General features: G+C 42.5%; 1 protein-coding gene across 1 annotated transcript; it reads left to right on the top strand.

Moving 5' to 3' along the window:
• Positions 1–16,992: 16,992 nt before the first annotated feature.
• Positions 16,993–24,621, top strand: GCM1 (glial cells missing transcription factor 1). The gene is made up of 5 exons (XM_071548151.1): positions 16,993–17,094; positions 18,871–19,123; positions 20,072–20,184; positions 21,163–21,291; positions 24,019–24,621. Exons 1-5 carry the CDS (start codon positions 16,993–16,995, stop codon positions 24,619–24,621), a joined length of 1,200 nt encoding a protein of 399 aa, XP_071404252.1.
• The last annotated feature ends 1,494 nt before the right edge of the window (positions 24,622–26,115 follow it).

The raw sequence follows: 26,115 nt of genomic DNA, 5'->3' as shown, positions 1-26,115 counted from the left end.
TGAGTTATATACATATGAGTTATCTACACCTGTGCATTTGCTCCTCTGAGCTGGTGTAATGGGGAATGCACAACCCCTGTGACACAATTACACTTTTACTGCCTTAGACTTGTCTAAGTGGATAGTCACAGAGTTTCCACTGGATTAGCCAGCACCGGACGTAATGCTACGTGGTGATAAATTACCTGGTAAAAGTATTTAAAGGGAAACCAAGTGAAATTTCTTCCACACATACTGAAGCAAGATAGCATGGTATTCATGTAATTCATTGGACATACAATATCTCCATCCTATTTAGCAAGCAGGAGACATGTCTTCATCAATTGTTCTGTCTGCCACGGGAAGCCAAATATTCACTAAATGCTATGAATTCAATTTTACCAGCTGTTGTAGGAAATCAGAATCTCAGCTCACCTAGCAGAAATAAGAGCTTTTTGAAAATAAAATTAAAAAGAAAAAAAGAAATCTGTAGCCTATGCATTTAATTGCCTTGCTTCCTTTAAAATCAATGGCCTCTCAGTGCTTTAGGGCCTTTCTAGGTCTAAGTGCTAACACCTTTCTGTGTCTTTAGAAAGGATTGCCTCTCTGAAAGATCTTCTGTTAATTTATCAATATGCTTTGCTTCTCACAGCACTTGGTGTTGGGAGTGCGAGAGCGGCCCTTGGTGTGCTGAGCTAGCAGGGACTTGAGATATCTTCGATGCAAATACACTTTTGCTCAGTGGAATAGTGATGAGTTTGCTGAAAAGACCAGGAAATACCTCCCATGCATACAGATGGCATAACTATTATCAGCTAACTGTTGGTCAGTGTGCCATTTTACTTTATGAAGCAGAAGTAAAAAAGTCCCCAAACCAACAGAACAAATACCTTCCCCTCAAGCCTCCCACAGTCAAAATCCATCCTTCCCACCCTTCCAGAATAATACTAAAGCAAAACAAATCAAACAAAAACCCCAAACACAACTATGTTCAGTTTCGACTTTTGGCCTCAAAATTGGAGAGAGCAGCTCTAAGAAACATCTGCAGAGGTAATTTACCTCTTATGCAGATGATTTTAGGGAGGTTTAAGAATGGTGTTAAGTAAGCACTTGGTTTTTAAACCAAGTCCTCCAATAGTCAGGTCTGGTTAAAACCAGAACTGATGTCCCTTTCCGGCTGAGAGGGAGAAGCAGAGGAGGTGGCTGTGGGTCCCGGTAGGTGCGGTGAGCACCAAGGACCAGAGCCGGGAGGGAGTCAAACCCGAGGGGATGCGCTGTGAGCCAATGCCCTCTCCTGGTGGCACCTGTGAGGTGACAGCTGGGGACAGTCTGCTGCTGCCTGCACCCTGGAACCGGAAGGATTTCATAAAAACTAGAGCCGACACCAGTGACAAATATGCCAGCATTTAGTACAAGCAAGGATGGTGGATCAAACTTTATATCGTGATACAGATTTCACAACCAGAGACTTTTTTTTGCAATTGCACTATACTATGTTCTTCAAAGACCATGTTTAGCCTCTTAAAAGAGGAGGACTGGGCAGAAAGATTAAGTGTTAGGTAAACTCCTAACAGTGTCAGAACTCCTGATTTGTATTGGAAACATCTGCACAGTAGTTTCTAGCAGTAGCAAAGCTGATCAGGGTATAATTGATTTTGAATAGCAGATACAAGAATAAACCATTATGCTCTCTTTTGTTTCACTCCTGCAAAGACTTTGTAATCAAGAGCATTTCCTAGTGTGGAAACAGGAGTCATAAAGGAGGAGGAGATTAATAGCTTTTATGATGCACCTGACCTTGATTGCACAAATAACCTTGGGAATGTTGGCTTTCGGCAAAAAGCAAGAGCTGGTTTTTTTAGAGGATCAGAATGCAGATCTGTGTATCCTGATACCCAGGACTGCTTCAGAGCATTTTATAAGTAGAGGTGAACTTATGTTTTTAAGGAGGGAAGAAAAAAAGTAACAACTCCAACTCAGCCAAAATCTCAAATCAAATGCATTTTTTATGTTAAATCTTAGCCTGTAATGGTTATTAACATAATACATGGCCAGCTGTCCAGCACATACAAATGGCTGGTAATTATTTAATAGCATTCGGTATTTATTGTGCTTTATACTACATAAATTTAGGTAAGCAAACCCCAAAATGTCTGGCCTTGGAAGAGGACCATGAGGGCTGGTGCTAGGACAACATCCCCTCTGTATTACAGAAGAAAGCATCCTCCGTGCTCCGACACCTCAGAATAACAGGAGGCTAGTTTAGAAAAAAAGAGGAAACACAGTTCACAGGAAAACATTCACAGTAAGCAGAGCACACACAACCTGCCTGAAGAAAAAGCTAATGAGAAGACAGACTCTAGCAGGCAAGAAATGTGTTCTCATGGCAGTTTGAGAAGAGGGACACGAAGAGAAACTGGAGAATATGAACTGAATTGCTCTAATTTTCAGCAAGGCGGATGAGATTCTGCACAGAAAAGAACACACCACCAAGTAAGAATTCTGATTGGCTGCAGTTACTGTCTGTCTCAGCAGTAGCTGTTTGATGAGCACCTGAAACCATTCCTGCTCTCTGCAGAGCAGCTGCACCTCAGGCTTAATGCAGGGGTAGGTTTTCTTCAAGCAGCCCTAAGAGACTTTACTCCATTCTTCCTCTGGCCTTACATCAGATGGCCACATCCACCATCTAGGCATGGGTTTGCTTCATAGAGTGTTGGTCTGGGTCAAATGATTACCAGTTCCACTGACAATCATGCTGCATCTCTTCCTCTTGTCTGTACAGAGACCTGGTGCTGGACTTCCACCACACACACTGATGTTGCTGTTTTCTAGGAGCGCCTTCTGGACTAGGTTACCTGGTAATATTTTGTTTGGTGAAAGCAATTCTGCATTTTATAACCCTTGTCTCCAGTCTTGATGGCTCTTGTTGAGCAGAATCGTTTAAATATCTATAGAGGGAGTAATAGGTTGTCATGAGAGAAGCATGAATAGCATCCCAATACTGATGCTGAAACAAGTGCCACAAATCTTCGTGGCCATGTTACCTCTGGATGCCTTTCAGGTGGTGCAGTTTGGCTAGCTGTAGGTTGTCTGGGAACACCTCTCTCCTGGCAGCTGGCTCTGTCCTAGGCAATGGGAGCTCAGCACAAGCTGAAACTAGTCCTGGGGGGAAATTGAAATACAATGGAACGTGGGGACAATGGAAGAAGAAAGAAAAAGGTTGCTGGTCTTCCTCTTCAACTCAGTGCTACTGATCTTCCTGGGCCCATCCTCAGCACTGTGCTCTGCTGAATCGCCCCACAGGGAAGTGAAGATGGCCAGTATGTGGCAGTGAATTTTCATTCTCTCTCTCCTTGGTGATGCTCCTGCATTAATATACTGTCCCTTCAGATGCACTCATTGCAGTGGTCTGACAAGGTCCCTGGGAATCCTCCCCCAGGGAATACGATATCCATTGCCTGAACACCAGGTGTCACTGAGGCTTTAAGACAACATTTTCTTGCTCTTTATGTTAGCTGATATTTTTCAGGTTTTTTATTGAAAGTATGGGTGTTTTTTTCCCTATGGAAAAAAGTACATCTCCATTTCTGTCAAAGTGATCTATAGAGAAACAAAGCACAAAAATATTCTTCTACAAGCAGTACGAATACATAAATTGAAAGAAAACACACACTCATAAGTTTCCAGAAGTCTGCTTGATATTTGTCATACTAGATCAGCTGCCTGTAAAAGCAAGCCTTGTCCTGTCAGCTGCTAAAAGATCAAATCATTTCAGTGAATCAACTTTTTCTCAAAATAATGATCAGAAACATATTTATGATGGGACTGGAAGTGCATTTTGGTTGCAGAACTGTAATAACTTTGCTGACTGTTGAGATGCAGGTTCCTCTCAAGGGAAAGGTTATACGTTAATCATTCATGGTATAATGTGAAGAAACCAGGTCATAAGGAGACTGAACACATTCTAAAAATAACGTAATCTGGTGGGGAAATGAAGATATCTGCAAGATGCGAAATTAGAGGACATTCTGGCTTGACTCTTTTGTCCTTTGAAACTGAAGATCGCAGGTCTAATCCTACCTGGGTCTTTAGAAGCATGAGAATGGAATATGTAAGGGTAGCATCCCATGTTTAACTTTTAATTGAGAGAGGCTGTATACCCAGGCCACTAATGTTCAGTGAGGGTGACCATTTTTCCTGACCCACTGGGCTTTTAGGCAATATTAGATATTTGGAAGCAGCTTGTTTTGTACTTAAGATGTTTGAAATCTCAATTGTCCTCACTTTTTGAGGATGTCTGTTGGCAAAAAGCCTATGTTTCTGGGTTCTCTGTCTACCAGAGACCCTTGAGATTCAGGCAGATGTAAAGTGAGGGACAACTCACTGCTCTCTTCAGCTGCATGAGAGTGATAAGGAGGAATTTTTTTGGAGAGGCACAGCAGATCAAGAGGTACAATGAAAGAACAAATGCATAAGTTGCAGCAAGGGAAATTGAGATTAAATATAAGGAAAAAAGTCCTTCACAATAAAAGAAGTCAAAGGTCTGGCACAGGCTTTCCAGAGAGGCTGTAGGATCTCCATCCTTGGGGGTATCCACCTGATGGGACCCTGGGCATCCTGCTGTAACTTTGAAGTTAGTCTTGCTGTGAGGTAAGTGATCTCCACAGGGGCACTTTATCCCAAACTATTCTGTGATTGTGGCAGTGCAGAGAGGCAGAAGAGACAGACATCTGAGATCTAGTTTATGGGTGGGAGCAACTGCAATAGCTTCGCTACTCCAAAAAAAGTGGAATGCAGTACCCTGGACTCAGCCCAAGCCAAGCGTGCCCCAGTGGGAGTTGCTGCAGTGGAAGGCCAGTGACAGCTTTATAGCATATGAACTTTGCATAGATGAACTCTGAGAGGAACTGAGACATAACCTGGTTTGTAACAAGCACTGCTGAACTACCCCATTAGTAACCACGTGGTGCCTATCTGTTCCTACTTCCTGCAAGGATTCAGTCTAATAGAGAACTGAGCTTTAAAGAAAGACAAGTTATAAAGATGAAATAGAAAACAAAGCTGGAAGATAAACGTCTTGCAAACTTGGGGATAAGGGAATAAAATGTTGGTAAGTGTTTGCAGGTAATGGTTTTGGAATTTTTTTCTCCAAGGGAACAGCCAGCTATCTCCAGTTGAGGGAAATAAAGGCATTTATCTAAGATATGTTTGTCTTCTTCCACCATGCTCTGTTGGATCACAAATGGGAGAAGCTGCCACTCTTTGTGACAGAATCCTGGCTGATGGAACCTACAATTCTTTCTGTTACTGATTACATGGTGTGCTAAACCATGCCTATCAACTGCTCTTAAACTGGCACGCCTTTCAGTCCTGACTGTCAACCCTTGCTGTCTCCAAGCTTCAAGTGGTGTGGAAGACAGCTTTGTTCCTGTCCCGGGACACTTTGTCCTCCTGCTCTGTCACAGCCCGAGGGAACATTGCTGACTCTTTCCTGTAATTGCCTACAAGTGGCAAAGTCAAAGACTCCCAAGATCAGGGAGCCCGAATCATGTTTGGTGGGGTTTTGTTCTCATTCTGTCCATAGGTTGTAAAATACACAGATCTCTATCAGTTCAATGCTGTCATGAAAGTAAAAGCACGTGAAAGAAGACAAAGAAAAGAAGATGCCCGGGGCAGAGGGCAGGTTGGGTGCGGTGCACCCCATGAGTGCAGGGACCGAAGTGACTCACGGATACAGCAACGCGGAGTCAGGGGGAGCCTTTCCAACATTTCCAGCTAGCGAGATCATTTATTGTAGTGAAATGATTCAGTGACCTTAAGAAGCAGCCAGAGGCTTTCTCTGGAGACTGCTGGAGAGCCAAAGTAACCTAATAGATGGGAAACTGCACTGAATACATTTTTTCTTGGTCTGGTTAATGATCTCAGCACACACAGCCAATTTCAGCTCTGAAAATAGCTGGCAAGTTGTTCTTGAGATTTTCCAATCACTTTAGGGCTGGTACTCAATTACCACTGAAGAGTATAAAGCATATTTTAGCTGTGTAGTGTTTACTTTCCAATGTAATTTTTGAGACCTTTGTTAACATAGGTGTCCATTTCTTATTTATTAAGGTCACTACAGAGCACTTTCCTCTAAAATAATGAAAATAAAAATCCACCCTAAGGCAAATCTGGAAAAACACTGTGTATTTGGGCACAAACTGCACAAAGCTTGGAGCAGAAAGCAGCAATACAGACAAGCAGTGAGTTTAGGTGACTTTCAAATTTTTTTACTCCCAACATTACAATTCTGGAGCATCTTTTAAATTTCAAGCATCTATGCTAAATACAAAGGAACAGCACATGAAACAGGGGCTAGTTACATCCAGAACGAGCAGACAGTGTCTGTCCATAAAAAAATTTGAGCACCTTATACACACCCCTTTCAAACTTGTGCTTAGGGAGTTGCTTCCAGTTCCCACTCAATTCAAATGGGAATTTGCCCTTTGGGCAGCTTAGATGACATGGTGATTCCTGAAGTTATGCTGGAGCACCTCCAGCACGGTAGGGCCCTCCATGCCATCTCTGTGGAATTGGTGATTTCTCAAGATCCTGAAGGTCAGCCCAAGTCTTCTGCTGTCTGTAGACTACAGCAAAGCTCTAGTTTTGTACTAACAAGTGGCCAATATCAAGAAAGAAAGGAAAGCAGGAAAACTGACACCAGCAGCTGACTGCCTCACAGCATTTTAACCAGAGGTACTTACTGGGCCTGTTTAGCCAAGGAAGGGCTTGAAGACGGTTGGAAGCAGTTTTACCTAGTGAACAATCTCTGCAAGCTGTCAAAGACAGTGGTGGAAAATGGACCAGAGCAATATGTAAGGGCATGTTGTGCATCTTGCACCTGCACAAAGTCCTTTCCCATCTTGCCCTCTTGTTTTCTCTCTGTGTTGTGTAACGTGGTGGATATCGTATTAACAGTGGACATTTAACCCAAATCCAGAAATTTATTTGATTAATTTCCCTCAGAAGGTGTTTGTTCTGAATGAAATGACTGTGATTCAATTTTTTTTCTTCTGAAGAGTTTCCTGAATGGAAGTGAAAGAGGCAGCTTTCCCTGGGTATGTAACCACTTAAACTTTGCATTTCAAGTAGTTTCATGTTTCTGCATTTTTTCTTTTCCATTGTTATGTGACTAATAGATGTAGTCATCGCTGTAGTCATAGCTGAAAAGCCCCTTTGCACAAGTTCTTTATATATAAATAAGTGAGTTTCATGGCTTAAAAAAAAGAAGCCTTAGTGAGCTCAGCTATTGCTGACAGTGGCAGTTTCCATTTCTAGGATGGTCACTCACTAAAGACCTGATACCCAATCCCAATCCTCCCTTTCCACATGCACCTCAGAGAAGCTGCATGCCCAAATCTCAATGCCAGCAGCCAGTATGACCCTCTACTTGATGGTGCTTTTCTCTATTTTTCTGTACCAGAACTTCTTGGGATTAATTTCTGTGATTTGAGTGCCTTAGGGCTCAATGCATCATAGAAATCTTATGTGCCCCAAAGATGCACAGTAACAGCAAGATTACAAGACATCATCTTTATGTGCAAGGTAATTTATAAGAGCATGTCTTGCCTTTACCTATTAAAACTTGGATATTTCAAGTATTTTACATTTTACATCAGAAGGAAGGTCAGCAAAATGAAGTGGGTGAACAGCAGCTAAGAATGGAAATCATCATTTGCAAAGCTAGAGGACTAATCTGTAGTCAATCCATGTGGAAAGGAGAGAGGGTTCACCTGGTGAAGAGTGGGTAGTGGGAATTTGTTTCTGACCAGGGTGCCAGCAGCAAGCTTTTGAAGAAGGCATGAAAACTGCTGGCAGTTAGAACACTAGGACAGCACTATTTTAGAAGCACTCTTGAAGTTGTAATTCCTCATATGGAGCTTTCCAGATTAATTTGCTGCCTTTTTCAAGGTGAATTAGAGTCATGCATATTCTGTGGAAGAAACAGACAAGAACATCCTGACTTTCTTTGTCCTTCTCCCTTTGCAAGAACTTCTGCTTAGCAGCCTTGAAGGTAATTGAGAAGGGTGTAAAAAGCAATATTCACTTGTCTATCAATAACAGTAATAATGGCATTTTTTCCATAAAATTAGGTGATTCCTAAAGAAGCAATTAGCTAAAATCCAGCTAGAAGAAAGGTAATTCTGAAAACAGCAGTAAAATTATTTTGGTATCAGTGCTTTGGAGTGAGCTGTACAGCACCATGGGTCCATTGTTCCATATGGTTAAGACGTATAAATAACACCACATAATCAGTAAGAGTTCCTGCCATACCCAGGCTGTGGGTGTCCCCACAGGCTTCTGCCCAAACATACAAGTTCCCTGTCTGCTACCACCTCTCATTTGCTGTGTTCCTGCTCCTGTGGCCCCACAACAGGGAACTGGTGCCAAGGTCTGGGATTTCAGGACAGTTGATGACAACTTGCATTTGATCAATGCACACCATGCCGTACCTTCTTTCCTTGATCTCTGCTGTTCCTTGTCAATGCCAGTAGCTAGGTCCTTGGATCTGTGGGACCAGGAGCCTGCTGCACAGTGCTTTCCCTCGCTGCTGTCACAGATACAAGTCCAGAGGCTTTAGTTCAGTAACAGCCTGTGGAGAAAAGCTGCTGGGCTTCATCTTTGTGAAGGACAAATGAATAAGAAAAATGCAGAGAAAATGAAAGACAGGCTTGTCCAGCTGTGCTGATAGGAGTATGAGGTGTAAGGAAACCCAGTGGTACTTATCAAACTCCCACTGCAGTTTCTGCCACAGCATGACAATAGGCAATCACTGGAGTGTGTCATCAAATTACCCAAAAATTGCTGCATTGTGTTATTAGATATGCTGAAAACTGTACTATATCTAGTTTCAAACACAGAGTCCATCTTCTGCAAGGGCAGTGGTTTGTTTGGAGCAGACATGGAACAACCTGCAATACCATGCCACTCGTGTGGGTGGACTTTTATAGCAAGGCTGCTCTGACACTCATCAAACTCAGCAGAAAGACAGAAAGGAATTCTCCAATCATGATGCAGTGCCAGACAGAAAAACTACAGTCAGTAGAGCTAAGTAATCTTGGAACAGCCATCTGGTAATGCAACTGCACAGCTTCTAATACCTGACAAGCTACCTTGCTTTATAGAGATATATCCAGCTTTTGGTGAGTTTGGGGTTCAGGTTGCAGGAGTGCCTGACAGGTTAGTCAGTCATTCTACAAATATGACTCAAGCAAGGCAGAAGAGGGGAGATCAGCCTCAGAGTTAAAGAACAAAGCAGACATCCTGAGCTGCTAGTTTTGTTGCCTATTATTCTACATGTAAAAACAAATTGGAAAAGCTGTAGGTATTGTAGACACTGTACTGTGCACTCTTCAGTGGGGACATAGGTGAGTGTGAGAGGAGAAAGAAAGTGGGACGAGGGATGTGACATGTGGAACAATGCTGCTCTCATCACTTCTAGGAAATTCATCTGTTAGTATGTGAGTACCTCAGCTGCAGTACAGAATCTATTGGATTTTTAGAGAACAAGGTGTGGTCTTGCACCACTGGATTACGTGATTGAGTTACAGGTGTCCTAATATGAATCCAAGCCAATGAAACAAGGTCTGCCAAGTGGCTATCACAGACAGAACCAGGAGAAAATACAGGACAGTGCAAAGGCCTTTTGTAGAGAACAGAAAACATGGGAGTAAATTCTTTCCCATGGGGATATTTTGTGAGTCAGACACCAGCTCAGAAGACTGAGAAACTCAGTCAGGCCCCTTGCTCTTGGGGGAGATACGATGGCAAGGACAGGCAAAACTTATAAGAAAGTAGATTTTTTTTCAAGTCAGTCTTGAGAATGAGACAGCTTAGAAGTGCACTAATATGATCGATGTACATTGAACTAGAAAAGAGCATGTTGGTCATGATGTTGACAAAGAGAGGCAATAATTGTTGCCTGATCAGTACAATCAGAGACTGTTCATGTGGGTGGACATATCTGTCTGGATCCGGCTTGTTTGCAGTTCCCATAAGGCAGAAGAGCATCTGGCCTTCGCAAGTGTTTCTAAGTACCTACATAAATAGTTGCTGAGGGCTGCTATGAAGGCCAAGGAAAAAATGTTTGCATAGAGGATATTGGAGCAGCTTTTGTTGGGTTGCAGCAGAGGAGGCCAATGGCATGGAGGGAGCTGAGGAATTTCAAGGTGTGACAGAAACAATCTCAGGAAGCTACTCCAGACTGCCAAGCCTAGGCTTACACCTGGGATTCCTCTCTCCTAAAAACAGCACAGATAGCACTTGGAACCAAACAGATAGTCAAGTGTAATCTGGCATGCCTCAAAATGTAGAAGATCTGATCTTGTCTCACTGTTAAAATTTCCACCAATCCTTTGGATACTGAGTCCAGCCTAATGGGAAGAATAGCTCTGATTTTTCAGGAATAAGGCAAGCTATGCCATGTTCCAAAGAAGCGACCAGAACAAAACTCAGTTTCTCCCACATGATGAGAGTTGCTCAGGCTTGGGAAAAGTTCCTCTCATTCTTGAAAATGTAGCAGACAAAATTAGTTCAAGTTTTATAATTCTGACTGAACGCTTGAATCTATGAGATAATGTAGTCTATAGAAAGGGGAACACATATAGCATCTCCAAAGCAGCTGATTATAACATAAATGTGGCTGTTCTGAAGTTAGGGCATGATTAACTGAAAGGAATTTATTTTGGAATTCCCTTCAGCTGAGGATGGATTCAGTAGATATGATAGTCCATCTGATCATGAAGAAAAGCAGCACGTGCTGTCAGAGGTATCAGAAATGAGTCTGTTCCTACAACATAAAAATTAGAATGCACATTGCAACAACAGAGTGGGAACAAGGAAAACAATAATCATAGTGAGATACCAAAATCCTGTTCTGAAGCAGATGGACATGAAAGACAACTTATTTAGCAATTACACATTCTTTAAATCACAAAAGGAAAAATTACAGATCTGCAAGGAAGAGAAAAGCAAGTGTCAATCCAGGAGATGTGATTTTGCATGCATGTGATGTTCATGACAGGCAGAACTGCAAAATTAAGTATATTTGCACCAGATGCAAAAGCAAGATGAGAAGTGGGATGTCAGAGGGAGAGACAAAATGAGTGAATGCACTAGACTTTGAAAACTAGCAAAACAAGAAAGCGGAATGACCATAAACTAATTTTTTAATTATGTCATAATACTGTCACTAAGAGATTGTAATAGTTAAGCAATGAACCACAAAAAGCATTCCAACTAAAATATTAGATAATGCCTAAAGGCCAGTGATTTCAGCTAAAGTGTTTGAATTTATGATCTTAGTGAAAAAAGCAAACAAACAAAAACCCCCAAACCAACAAAAAACCAAAATGAAAACCAAAAAAACACCAATATATAAACCCCAATTTACGCAGTTTATACAGTCAGGAAGAGCACAGAATCACAGAACATTCTGAGTTGGAAGGATCCCAGAAGGATCATCAAGTCCAGCTCTTAAGTGAATAGCCCATATGGGGAACAAACCCACAACCTTGGTGTTGTCAGCATCATGCTTTAACCAACCGAGCTAAAACCAAAGTTTAATCCAGACCTAAGTATACAACAGCGTCACAGCATTAATGCTATTATACTACCATGGTGGGTTTGCATCTGTGGAATAGTTACCATGAATTTTACCCCAGGAGGTAAATACAATGTGTGGAACATCGCATGCTTTGCAAAGTGTCTTGAGATGTGAAGAGAAAAAAGATGAAAGAGATAAATAAAGTGAATTAAAAGCTAGACTTCATTGCCAAAGCATTACAGCTCATAACTGCCAAGAAATAAAGTAAATATGTATTTGCAAACACTCAAGCATCCCAAATAGATGATTAAAAGGATCTGAGCTCCCAAACCTTTCACTTGGAGCTATCTTCTTCACATGGAATAAAAAGATATATTTGTAGCAGTTGATGCAAAAACACTGCTGTGGCCAGAGAAAAAAAGAAGTTTCAAAGGATTTTTGATAGCGTTCTGTTCAATAGTAAGTCATTCAACTAACAGGTTCGCAGCTGAGAACACTGCTTGGGCGAAAATGCACAAGTGGAGGAATTACCAGTTTCCTCAAGAAGAGGGAGTGAGAGGCCTGGCAGAGATAGTTACTCTGTGATAGAAGTGGGTGCACATGAAGCTTATGTGGCAGAATCTCTGACAAATTTTGCCCATAAATGCATCTTTCTGATGTAAATACCCAGGGAAGGAAATAGAACATGCAAAATGAGACTATTGCAGCTGAATGGCTGTTCAATGGACACAGAGGAAAAACTGAGATGATTGCAGGACATTCAGTAAGAGCAGTTCAAGAAATTACCATCTCAACAGCAGGATTTGAAAACCCACTTATTAAGGTTCTACAGTGGTCCAAGTGTGCATCTCTGGTCTGTGCAACAGGGGCAGACAACACACAGCACCTCCCAAGTGCTCTGGCAGAGCCACCCTGAGTACCTGTACTGAGTAGCGACCTAACCATGAGAGTAAGGGTGATGCAAGCTACACATTTGCAGCCTGAGAAAAAAAAGAGTCCCAGACATTCATCAGTGTTTGAGCTCTGAGATGAATTCTGTGCTAATCTGTCTGGTTTATAATCTGTGGCATAGATGTGTCTGTTTTACATGATGTGACCACCAGAGAACCCTGAAGGATACGTCACTTGAGACAGCGTTCTAGGAAGATGGTGTCTGGAGAAGGTAGGAAACTACTTTTTAAAATAAAAGCATTTTTTAAACATTGTTCAATGAATGTGACTGAAGCAGCAAAGCTGGAAGAGCTACACTACCTACAACTGACTTCTTATCTAGAACAGTCCAGAATTCAGAAATATGGTAAGAAAAACATGTGATCATCAGCTGGTTCTGATCTCAAGGGCCAGTTTTGAGAAAAGAATTAAAAAGAAACAAAAGACAAACAAAACCAACCAAGGATTTAAGAGTTCTTCCATCTCCAAATGTGTCATCTTTCTTTCAAAGAGCCAGACCAGGGGGCAGAAGCTTTCACTTTTAGATACTGAATGGTGAAGACAGCATAAGCTTTTTCAAATGATGTCGAATATAGAGGTAGTCAACTTGAGGACATATCAGCACAATCTGGGAACAAAAGCTTGTCTCCAGAAAATGAACAGCATTCTCAGTGCATTTTTCCACATGCAGAAAATGTCTTCTCATTACAAATGAGGTGTCTATTTATAGTGAGTTTATGCTCCACATCTGGGAGGTAATCATATTGTTTCATCCTCCTGCCACAGCTGATCAAATAGCAAGGCTGAACTGGAAGATAAAACTGTTATTTTTAAGTTTGCAGAATGTTTTTTGAAAAAAAAAGTCTGGCCAGTTTGGCGAAATACTCCTCAAGGATTATCAGTAGCACTTTCATATAAGAGCTTTGTCATCCAAACATGTTTGTCCTTTGGTTCCTGTGGTGCAGCACCACGAAACTACAGTAATGAAAGTGCAACCAAAGAAGGAAGAGAAGCAAGCAAAGGCAAACACCTGCAGTGGAGGAGAGGTAGGAGAGCTCACATCAGCACGGAGAAACTTTCAGTGTCAGAGAAAATGATGCACTTGAAGGCAAGGCACAAAGGCAGCCACAGAAGATAATGTAATATAGGCTGATGGTGGGACAGATAACTCAGCCCATGTAAAGGTCCACTGACTGCACTTGAGTTGAGTTAGAGGTTGTCATTGCTGAAAGATGACACCAAAGAGCAAAAGGAAGACTGATGGGAGCACTGAAAAAAGCATATTCTTTGCAAAAAGTATATTCTTGGTTAAAAGATACAAGAAAAGAGCCAGACTGCTCTGTGAGAGGTGATATCCACATCTTCCTCGTGCCAGCCACATAGAGCTGGGCATCCAGACAGCAGTGGGCAACCCCTGCAGTGACAGCTGCTTTCCCCAGTGCTCCTTGGCAGGGATTGCACAGCCCTCTCCAGAACAGGAGCCTGAATGAAAGAAGATTTTTACAGCTCCAGGGCTTTTTCCAGTCCTTCATCTGCTCATAGATGGCTGCTGAAGAACTCCTGACATCTATCTGTCCTTATGGTCTGCTAGACTGCTCTTCCAAATAAGAGCTTGCAGACTATATTGCATTATTTTAAGCTGTAGGCTCATGCAAATTGGTAATACAAATCTTCTGAAACCTTACTAGAGGGGAGAAGAGGGGAAGGTGTTGTAGTTTGGAATTATTATGTAAATTCTCTCCCCTGCCACTAACTGCCCATGCCAGTAGTTAACAAAAAAAAAGTAGTTAACTGCTGATCACTTGGGTGGGGGCAGGTTTGTCTCTTTTGTTCTTGGGGACTACATGGGAGGTGGGGGGGAGTTGGGTGTGTGTGCGGGGTTGAGGAGAAGCCAGTTTGCTGCTGCTGCTGCCTGCCCCAGGACTGTTTCTGGCTGCTCGTGTTTCTGCTTCTTGGACAAGGAACACAGGGGGAAGAGACAGAGTTCATCTGAGAGCTCACCACTCCTCTGTCTCGCTGGAGAGGGACTGGAAACTCACTCCGCAGCCAGCCGGGCTGTGACATTGACACTGCCTAAGTGTAACTTTCCTCCCGTAGGAAAACCTGCTGGGTTTTGTTGTTGTTTTTTTTTTCTCTCTTGTGGTGTTGGGGAAGTGGTTTGCACTAGTCTGTTTACATATATATATGTATATATATATATATATATATATATATATATATATATATATATATATATAATAAGAACAGTTATCCTTCTTGTATTAAAATTCCTTTTCTTAAATTTGATAAAGAGTGGTGTGATTCCACCGCTTGTGGGTAAACATTTTGGTTTTTCCCCTCAAAGCAAGACAGAAGGGAAGGGAGAGGAGGAAAAAGGAGAGGAGGAAAAAGGAGGGGAGGAAAAAGGAGGGGAGGACAAAGGAGAGGGAAAAAAAGCAGGGGAAAAAAGCAGGAAAAAAGCAGCGGAAAAAAGCAGGAAAAAGGAAAAAAATATATTTCAGGCCTAGTAAGTTATAAAGCAACTACATTTAATTAATAATTAAAGATACACAACAATCACAAATTTGATATGCCACAGCATTCTGCAATTAGTGCTCAGAGTTTTTGCTACTATTTCTGCCTTTGCCTGCAAGTAACTAAACATGTATGATTCCCTAACTTCATTTTTTGTGTGTATTATTATAAAATTATCTGTGTCTTTCGTTAATCTTTAAGATAATATTTAATTGTTGTTTTATCTCTATCAATATAATATGAAGATGAAATGCTCCGTTTTCTCTAATGAAGAAAATTAAAAATCAATTTCCAAGCCATCTCATTCTGAACAATAATGTTAAAAGCACTGAGGCTATCATTGTGGATTGAATAACAAATCACTTCATGTTTTAGAGCACACAGTAGTCAAGGGTCATTTGTTCAGCAAATTGAACTAGTTTTCTAGTGCAGCTCACATTTTGTTTGTCCTGACTTTCCTATCTCTATCTCTGTTGTAGCACAATATGAAAACACATGAAGACCTGATGTGTCTTAAAGCTGTCTATATTCCTGAGTGGTTATGTTCCCTTCTCCTCTGGTGTAACACCTCCTTTGAACCTGTTAGTTGCCCTCCAAAAACAGCCTCAGTACAGATTCCTGAGCACACTCTTGCTGCCTGCCAGGCACCCCTCTGAGAGAGTCTTTTTCCATGCAGGATGTTTTGTTTCCTTCTCCCCCACTGCCACAGTCTGAGCCAAGACATGGGGCAGTGGAGCTCTGACTATGCTACCAGAGCACCATACAGCCAAATGTCTGCAAATATCCACAAACTATTCCTTTAGAGGCAATAATACAGCATGAGAAATTAAGATTACAGGTATTCTACAAATGAAGGCTAAATCACTTTCCAAAGATCATGCATATGCAGAGACAGAAATAACAAATAAATTATTCTTAATAAAGTCTATGAAATAGAATTGCATCAAGCAGATTTCACTTCTACCACTACTCAGCAGTCTTTAATAAAACCTTAAATGGCATAACTACAGTGACCTTCCTGAAAATATTGAAGCTTTACCAGTTTCCAAGAAGAGAAAACTGATTTGCCTTTTCTTCCTTTAGCAAAAAGAACAACATTTTTCATGCGTGTAATCCCTGAGGATCAAAAACAAAAACATCACTATATTATCAGCCCTATGTTAGCACAAATCAAAACCACAGCCCCTCTACTAGCCACTGTGAAGAAAATTAACTCTACCCCAGACAAAACCAGCACAATAGGTTATTAAGCTAGTCTGGCGCTGAAATTCAGAATAGGGTAGCCACATGCTTTATAAGATTTCAGGCAAAACCTGTAGGTTTGAACAAACATACCTTGGTGGTTTGGTTTTTTTTCAGTCTGCCATTGAGACAGGAAAATGCAGGTAGCCCAACCTCCTTTTCTACACTTCCCTCATGCAATTGGTAAACTCTCAGATACTAACGGTATTTTAAATGGTTGAGCACTACTTCACCTGAAGTGATGAAGCAGACCCTTCTTGTTGCTCACCTTTGTCACATGCAATGCACAAAGTATCTAATGGGTAAGCCGCGGCTCAAAGGCCTCTTAACAGCTGCTGAGCTGTTCAGTCAGTTTGGCTCTGGATATATTGAGCCAGAGTTGAATCAGATGGACAAAGAGGCTCTGAGCAGTTACATGACTATAAGCTTGGTATGACAGGAGATGGAGCAAAGCAGAACAGATGACACAGGCACGATTTGCTTGCCGCAACTGATGTCTCTGTAACATCACAGGCTATCTCTAAGCTATATTTTCCACTGCCTCGCTGGCTTGCAAAACTTTTAATGGAACAAGTTTTTCTGGCAGAAGAACACTGATTTTTATCTTTAATGAGCAGCCTCTCTATCATTTAGCTTCAGGAAACAGCTTCCTGGTTGTAAACTGCTTGAGAGTGCTGACAGCCAGGCAACTTCAAAAGCAGCCAGGAGAGACTTTCTCGCTAACTTTGGGAAGGAATTTAAAAATGCTGAAAGGTGCAGATGAAGCTGTTGTGGAGCAAGAGGACTCTGCTTCCCAACAGGGAGAAGTGACAAGTTGGGATATCAATGACATCAAACTTCCCCAGGTATGTGTCTTAGAACTTTATTTAGTTTTGACCAGTCAACTCTACCACTGATCTTAAATGCTCTCTCAGTCATCTATCCCTCATTGCCTTTATTCTCTTTTCACCTCCAGGTATGGGGCAGTATTTTCCTGAAAAGCTAGAAAATATTGACATTGTCACACATTTTTCCTTAAAAAAACTATTGTAAGAGCTGTTGATGCATAAAAAATAGCAATGCTGCAGATACATTACTTTTCTAGTCCACTGGTGGGTGGGGTGCAGGGAAAGCAGGGGGGAAAGTTGCCCTTCGCTTTAAGCTTTCAGTTAGAGGTATCTTGGGCTTGTTTTTGCTCTGGGTAGGACTTTATGAGAAAGAAATAGAGCACCCACAACTGCCTTGTGACTGTGGGTGCTCAGTCTCACTGTAGATTGGGCTCCAGGCAGATGGGCTGTCTTCCTGCGTGGAGCCAACAGTCTTCCATGAACACCTGGAAAAACCTTACTTCGTGTTTGCAGAGATTTGCTGAGAGGCAGAATAGTGATCTTCACCTGCCTCTGTCCTTTTCTAGTACTCTTATCTAAAAGTTTCAGCCATGCTCTCCAGTGAAAGCACACACACCCTGCACACCAGCATCAGGTCCCTGTTCCTCACCCCAGTAGGTTTCTTTCAGATTTCTCCTGCTGCCTCCTTTAGCATCCAGCTCTGCCATTCACCTCCCAACCCTGTCTTCTAACTGCATCCCAGCCTCTTCCATATTGTACCAGTGCTGTTTGCCCAAAGCCTCCATGTTTCAGGTTGTCTCCTTCCCTGTTCTTCTCCTCAAGATCACCTTCACCTGCTTTTCAATGTGGAGGCTTCCTTGACACCTTTCCCTACATTATCCAATGGCTACCAAGGGAGCATGGGAGTTAGTGGGAGTTGATTGATATTCTTACTGCGATCACGGATCTCAGTGGCTGGGATTAGGAATTTAGAGGAAATTCCTACTAAGTTTTTGTACCCATTACAAGATCTTTTCCCTCAAAACCCTTAGTAGGTATGTTAGGTCCTTTATAACTTACTACATTTTACCGTGTTGACTGTACCCATTGAGAGGATGTGTGTTTGTTCCTTTGGGGGTTTTTCCAGTTTTATTTTTTATTGTTCTTTATTGCATTGTCCTTGGGGCTTTCTTTTAGTTCATAGCAGTGAAAATAAAACCTGACCATGATGTTGGGTTTCTTTGTTTTGGACTTCAGAAAAATCCCTGTGCAAGTCTTTCATAGCACTTAGGCCAAAATGAAACAAAGTCCAGAAGTAAAGACTTACAAATATGGACATAGTCTCCATCTGGTTTTGCCCTTTTTCCAGCAAGTTGAGCCGAATCAAGCCACATAATTTAGTGTAACACTCCTTTGAATAGACTGAAAGGCATAGCAGGATCTCTGCCATGAAAACTAACAGAGCTTAGCCAGAGGGTGACTACTGCCTGCAAGGACAGTCTCTGCTCTTCTACATCAAGCACCTCACCTCACCTTCCACTCCTGAGGAGGTCCTGCCCTGAGCTGGACCTGTGGGTGAACGAGAACCACCTCCTGGCCAGGCCTTCTCAATGCTCTGGGGCTCATGGGGAGATGCAATGAACTGTTTTTTCTGCTTTCCCTCCACTGCTCCCTCTTGACAACCAGTGTCACATGCTGGGATACTGGAGTTACCCAGGCTGGGGGACACCCAGCAGAGCACCAAATCTGCATGGCTCTTGCACAAGTTCTTCTCTTCGCCAGCCTAAAACGTGGCTTGCTTTGGTCTTTCCACAGGATGTAAGACAGATAGATTGGTTTCAAGAATGGCCAGATTCCTACGTAAAACATATCTATAGCTCAGAGGATAAGAATGCTCAGAGGCACCACAGCAGCTGGGCAATGAGAAACACCAACAACCACAACTCTCGCATCTTAAAAAAATCCTGCCTCGGGGTGGTGGTTTGTGGCAATGACTGCTCGACTCTGGATGGAAGGAAGATCTACCTCAGACCAGCCATATGTGATAAAGCCAGGCAAAAACAACAGCGTGAGTATGAACACGGCTGTTCATTATATGGTGGTTCAAAAGTGAACTCCACATAAAAGAAATAAAAGTATTGGATACCTTTTGGATTATCCACCTTTCCTTCTGTCATTCCTTATATTCCAATGCAACTCCTGATTTTGAACAATGCATTTTACATTTCTTACTGTTGGGAAGTAGTTGGCTGCTTGCTTATTTTCTTCTTTTTTTCCTAATCCTTTTTTCATCTCTATTTCTGATGGTTAGGGATTCTTCTCAGGCCCATGAGAGAGGTTACTGAGAAACCTGTGCAGTGCAGACATCTTCCTGCTGTGCTGTTCTTGCCGACCTGAGTGTTGACTTCATTAATGCACTGGCCTGGGAGTAACTCAGGAGGCAAGTCTTGCAGGAAAGAAGTTGGTCATAAACCATGGTGACTGGAAAACAGGCCTCACAGTCACATCACTGGAGCAAGACAATACAAATAGAGAACAAGAGCTGCACGCACAGTCTTCAATGACACCATTCCAAACAATTGTGATTGCTCAGTAGAGCTAGCACATACTGATTTCTGAATCTAATGTACATTTTGACTAAAGAAAGGTATTATGCACTCACTGAGGCCAGAACAATGTCTTCCAGAAAAGTCAAGACAAGAACACATATGACATTCCAAACACTGACAAGAGAAAAACAACTAAAACTGACCATGATAATAAGTGATAAAATTGTAATAAAGCTGTAATAGAAATAATTGTTGACAGTTATATTAATAATGGACAGAAAAAAGACAATTATTAGTTTGTTTATATTGATTTTTGCTTGTGTTTGAAAGCTTTTTACAGTTTTTCTCAGTGTAATTTCTGAGCCCCAAACCAGAAGTGGCAATCCACTACCAATGAACCATTGTATCACATAGAATTCATCTGATCACTGCTGTATAGAAAATGTTTCCCACTATCTTTGCTCCAGGAAAATGCTGTCCAAACTGCAATGGACCACTGCGACTCCTTTCCTGCCGAGGCCATGGTGGTTACCCAGTTACCAACTTCTGGAGGCATGAAGGCCAATTCATATTTTTTCAGGTTGGTATAAAACTGCCTAACATTATGCAGGCTAATTTGAAGTACTGTTTTTGTAAGTTTTATTAAGCAAATTTTTTTGTTCCAACAAATAAGAGTCATTGAATATGACAAAGTCAAATGACTGTAAGAAAAAAGAATTCACAAAGTCCTAAGCAAGCTGATATAACTCTGAAGTTAGTCCTGCCTGAGCAGGAGGTTGAGCTAGACCTCCAGAGGTTCCTTCCAGCCTAAATTAGCCTATACTACTATGATTTTACAGCATAATGTAATTTTTATTTAGGCTCCTGGGAAAATATGTTTATTTTGAAGTGTTTTGCCTCAGGTACTCAAGAACCAAGAAGTCCTCAGAAAGCCAGAAATACCATGTTATCTCTTGTCCTTCTGCAAGGCATCATGCATAAGCATGAGGTTATCTTGCAGCAGAAAATGGCTGTACCCAAGGGATTGTCTTTGGAAATGCCATCTCTGCTTTATGTGTAACTTATATCTGGAAAACAGTGTGTGCATGTGTTTAAAGAATGGACACTATTTCTGGAAGATGTAGTCCTGGTTTAGACCCGTAACAACAGAACTGTCTCCTGCTTTCCAGTCTTTCACTTATGTACAGGCTAAATAAAATGAGTTCTCAGTGGAAGCTAATGGAAACTAATGACAAATGTGAGAAAAATGGAAATAACTGCAGGGACACTGTAGCTAAGCTGCAGAAGACCTTGTGGCTTCAACTGAGGCTCTAGTGTGCAGAGACTCTTCTGCACATAAATGTGATGCACTGGTTTTATGATTTCAGAGAACTTCTACCTCATCCCACTTTATGTGAGATATGTTTGTTACTTGTGCTCACATTAAATAAATCCTATTAAATACAAAGCATTAATTTAGGCCATTTGTGTGGGTTTGGCCTGTGCTACAAATTCTGCTCCGTTAAGATTAACAACAAGGTTGTTTCTGACTTTAACATACCATAATTACTTTCTAAAGTCCAAAGGAGCTCATGACCATCCACGTCCGGAAACAAAACTAGAAGCAGAAGCAAGAAGATCAATTCAAAAAGCACAGACAGCTTTTTCTACATCTTCTCTAAGATTAAAAACAATACCAGAGGTTGAGGTAACTCTTGTTATTGATTCATGAATTTTTGGGGTCAAAGCTCTGTGGTTCAAGGCACAGTGGAGGCTACCTGGGCTTTGGGTCTGGGTGAGGGCAGGCTTAACATCATCACATTCTGCCTCTCTATGATAAAGCCAAGAAGGACTAGGGCTGTCCTGAGCATCCTGGCCACCTCAACACTGTCATCCACTGCCACTACTTCCTCTCTGGAGCTAATTTTGGCCTGGTGGTAGCAGGAGATTACATCTATACTGGTAAACAAAGCGAGGCTGGAGGGCAGGCTCAGTCATGTCACCATCCACGTGGTCCCTGACATGGATTTGGTCAGTACTAACTTATGCTCACAGACAAAATGCCCTAGCACTGGTCAGAAGGACAGTGTGTGCCAGAGACCATTTCCTGGCAGAATTTTGGACAAGGTTGAATCAGGTTTGGGTCCCTTCACTGTACACAGCTGGCTTTGAACCTACCTGTGCCGCTACGTGCCATCGTGCTACAAGACACAGGCAATTAAGAATCTCAAGCTGATGCTGTCAAAAACAGCCCTTGGTGGACTGCAACACAGCCCTTGCATCATTTCTCTTCAGGTCCAGAGGTTGCTCAAGACCAGGAGTTAGTGTGGACACTGACAGGCCATATTTTTTGGTCCTTGTTACCAGTGTGAGTCCTCAGCCTCATTTCATTTAGCTGTGTGGAAATAGCTTTAGAGCATCAGCTCTTTCCTATTTTAAATGCAAGAGTTACCTTTAGAAAAATTTCCTACAAGTTCTTTGTTAGTGCTGCTCCATAAATAAAAGTAATTGCAAAGAAATCTGGGAATAAAGTAATTAGATATTTAGTCTAATTAGTATTGACATTGAAGGAGAATATTAGCAGGTTTTAATTGGTTGTAACTTCTAATATTGATTGCCCCACTCCATGAGAAAATTGTAACAAATAAACAATTGAGAACTGGAAAATACTTTTGGCAATAACTGAACTCAGGAGGAAGATGTGTGTGTGTGTGTACACATACACACAGACACAAACTGTTTACTGAGTCCACTGAGGACAACAAAGATGATTAGGGGACTGGAGCATCCCTCTAACAAGGATGCTTCAGCAGGGAGATTGGACTGGATGACCCACTGTGGTCCCTTCCAATATTATTCTCTTTGTGTTTCTGTGAAAAGGGATTTTAATATAGGATACAATATATGGCATTACCTGTAGGTTATGCCTATCATATACTGTGTATATCTTGACAAAACAAACTTACTATTAACAAGACAAATTCAGAAATCCTTACTTCTTCCCGCAGTCCCCCAGCCTTACTTTAGAAAACCCACTTGCTTCAGTATCAGGACTGCCTTGCTTTATTCTCAGACTTAATGTCCATCAGGGAGAGAGATGCTCTCCTGCAGGACAGCTGTCCCTGAGCAGGATTTGGCCACCTGCAGACCATTAGGGGCTGTGAGGACATCCTCAGATACAGGAGGCAATGCCCCACCCTTGGACAGACAGGAGGAGGTCATGTTTTCTCCATACTGACATGTGTCCCAAGGTCCTCCACTGACACGGAGAAGGTGCTGTGGAAAAGTGAAGGCACACTCCACCTCTGCTTATTCCCCTTGGGTTTTGCCAGGATTGAAATAGTCAGAGTTATATCATTTACCCTCAGGTGACTTTCCAGCTCATGCCACTCCAGCAGGTTTTCCTTGGGAATAACCCATCACACTTGCATTCTGCCAAAATCGGCTGTGATGCAACTAATTCTGGAATCCGATTTGACATGCAGAATCTGTGCCACTCAATCTGCAAAAATGTATTCTGAAAGGATTCAACTTTAATGTGTTCACAAGAGACCAAGGAAGGAGAACTTTGGAAAAAAGATGAGCCCAGAATAGAGTGAGAGATATATAGGATGTTCTTTCTATGTCATCAATGGATCTCTTGCTAAAGGTGAGCTGAGTCCTACACCAGACTGTTGGAATTTCTTCTCATGGTGAGCGGAGAACAGCTGAGAGAAGCTTTGCTACTCTGGCAGTCTGAAAAATCACTATAATTAAAAAAGTGAAAAGGCAGAATTATAAAGAACAGAGACCTGCAAGTACACATCAGAAATGATAGCACAGAATGAATATTCTGAAAGGAATTACAGTTTTCATAATTATAATCCAATAATTAGGGCAATTAAAGAAGTTGTGAAATATCCAGAACAAAAGGCACAGAAGAATAATTCTTGGGTGCTGATCCCTCCCTGAATAAAATTCCTGCTTTTGGAATAAAAAACCCTTAAAAATAGGAAAATTTTATTTAGAAATAGTCTTGAAAACTGAAGCTTATTATTGTAGTGAAAAGGCCACTTCAACACAATCAGATTAAAAAAATCATATACTTAGCTTTTCAAAACTCTATAGGAAAAAAGTAATTCCATGGTGTCAAACTCATCAGCATAATTTAATTCTTACATCCTTCCTCAGTACACACTGGCAGTGGATCCCAAAGGCTGTAAATGTGAGGTGTAAAAAATTCTTTCAGAGTAAAACAGGTTTTGGGCAAACCCTGGTGAAACAAATCCAGATCCATGAGCTGGGAGCCCTGTTTGGTTTGCCCCTAAATCCCACAGGCACTCCCCTACAGGGAGGCTCTGTTACACCCTCTGCTTTGTTACCTGTATTAATTGAGTGCATTTGGGAGAGACCAGACTGTACCTTGTTTTACTAACCCATTCTTTGCTTTCCCAAGTCTCTGACAGGGGCAGTGCCAATGCCAGAAGAGTTGCCTTTGCTTCTTTCCAAGCCGGATGATTACCTGCTACCTGCTCATTTCAGGGGACATTTAAGCAAAAGCTCCCAGGAGCTGACGCTGAGCAGCTCTGGGCAGCCACCATACCCCAGGGCGGCTGGGCAGGATGGAGGCTCCAGAGAGGAGCTGACCTGGAGCCACAGCTCATCCCTCAGGAGGATGCCCAGCACCGAGAGGCTCTGTGGTGTCCCTGCTGTGCCCTGCACAGCCCCGTCCTCCCAGCACTGCACCCACCTAAGCACTCAGCACGTCCTGCCCGTGACAAAGGGTATGCATGGTGCCTTCAGGCCTGACACTGGTCCTTTGGGAGATGGATCATGTGGGGAGAAATCCCTGCTGACCTACCGCAGCAGCTGCGTCTCTCTGCTGCCCTACCCCGTGGCCCAGGGTGGCCCCTGCCCCATGGCGAGGGGGGCAAAGCCCCACAGCCAGCTCTTGGAGCCTCCGAGGGGAAGTGAAGGAGGCAGGGCCAAGGGAAGTCCCCAGGTGGGTCCCCGCTACTGCAATGATGACATGTTTTCCGACCTGTACCCATTACGGTGACCGGGTGTCCATGTCCCCACTCACCCCTCCTCTGGTAGGGGGCCCAATTCTTCACCATGCAACATGGATGTGAAAGTGCTACCACACCAGTTCCTGCTTTAGCTTCCCTGGCAGGGTTCGGGAGCGGCTTTCATACCTGAAGGCTTCTTCTTGTTCCTTTTTTTAACTGTTGTATTTCCCCCCACCATTTCACTGATCTAATAAAAGTATCAGATCTTCTTACAGACTGCCCTGCTGCCATTCTGATTTGGTAGCATTTCAGCCCTCCTCGATGCATGGTTAGTTCAAGTCTGTGGGACTGTGGAAGGTACAAATGGATGATCTCAAGGACCACAGCTATCATGTATAGCCTTCTACACTCTTCCAGCTTCTTCACGCAGTGGAAGAAATCCCTCCACTGCACCAGCCTTGCACACATGTTGTGTAGAATCATCACAGAATGGTTTGGGTTGGAAGGGTCCTTCAAAAGTCATCCAATCCGTGCCCACTGCCATGAGCAGGGCCATCTTTTACTAGGCCAGGCTGCTCAAAGCCCCATCCAGCCTGGACTTGAACATTTCCAGGGATAGGGCACCCACAACTCGTCTGGGCAACCTCTTCCAGTGTCTCGCCACCCTCATAAAAAAATTCCTCCTCAAGTCCAATTTAAACCTACCCTCTTTCACTTTAAACTGATTGCTGCTTGTCCTATCAGTAAAGGTCTTGGTACAGAATCTTTCTAATAAACTCCCTTCACAGGCTGAAAGGCCCCAATGAGATCTCCCCCAAACCTGCTTTTCTCCAGGTTGAACAAGCCCAACTTTCTGAACCTGTCTTCATGAGAAGGGTGCTGCAGCCCTTTCGTTGATCAGCTCCATGGCCCTTCTTTGGACCCTCTCTTGCAGATCTTCATCTTTCCTGGCTACTCCAGAACGGGATGCAGAAATCCACATGGTATCCCATAAGACCAAAGTACATGTGAGAATCCCCCTCCTTGACCTGCTGACCACACTTCTTTTGATGCAGTCCAGGATGCAGTTGGCTTTCTGGTCTGTACACGCACAGACAGATCATGTCCAACACACCATCACCCCTAAGTCCTTCTCAGCAGGGTTGGACCCAGTTTCATATATGTATATGTTCAAGGTGCCTCACTGCTTTTTCCAGACACTCTTCATTCCTTTTATTGGAGACTGCAACAAATCCTTTAGCATCTATTCCATACATCACCCCCTTTTTTGACCACTACCATAAGCTGTACTTTAGCAGGAGCTATCAGTTCTCTACATTTCTTTAAAAAAGTAGGGTGCCAAATATGAATTTTCTTGCCCAAACTTAGTGGCCAGCTCAGAGATATTTGGCAAAGATTCCTTTACCTTTTCCCATAATTGACATGTGCATGACTCCTGCATAACTGGCCTCTGCTGCTCTCTGGACTGGATTCAGGGGCTACCTACCGCCTCTGCAGAGGGAGGCACTGAGCACATGCCTGCTGCCACCTCTGCAAGGAAGAGC

The sequence above is a fragment of the Pithys albifrons genome, chromosome 2 (assembly GCF_047495875.1).
Source record: "Pithys albifrons albifrons isolate INPA30051 chromosome 2, PitAlb_v1, whole genome shotgun sequence".
In the NCBI taxonomy this organism is placed as follows: domain Eukaryota; kingdom Metazoa; phylum Chordata; class Aves; order Passeriformes; family Thamnophilidae; genus Pithys; species Pithys albifrons.
This window is presented reverse-complemented; position numbering and strand designations above follow the sequence as displayed.

Coding starts and splice junctions, on each gene's coding strand:
- GCM1 (XM_071548151.1), top strand. CDS start 16,993: ATGCTGAAAGGTGCAGATGAAGCTGTTGTGGAGCAAGAGGACTCTGCT. Junction 17,095..18,870: donor ATGACATCAAACTTCCCCAG/GTATGTGTCTTA, acceptor GTCTTTCCACAG/GATGTAAGACAGATAGATTG. Junction 20,185..21,162: donor GCCAATTCATATTTTTTCAG/GTTGGTATAAAA, acceptor TACTTTCTAAAG/TCCAAAGGAGCTCATGACCA.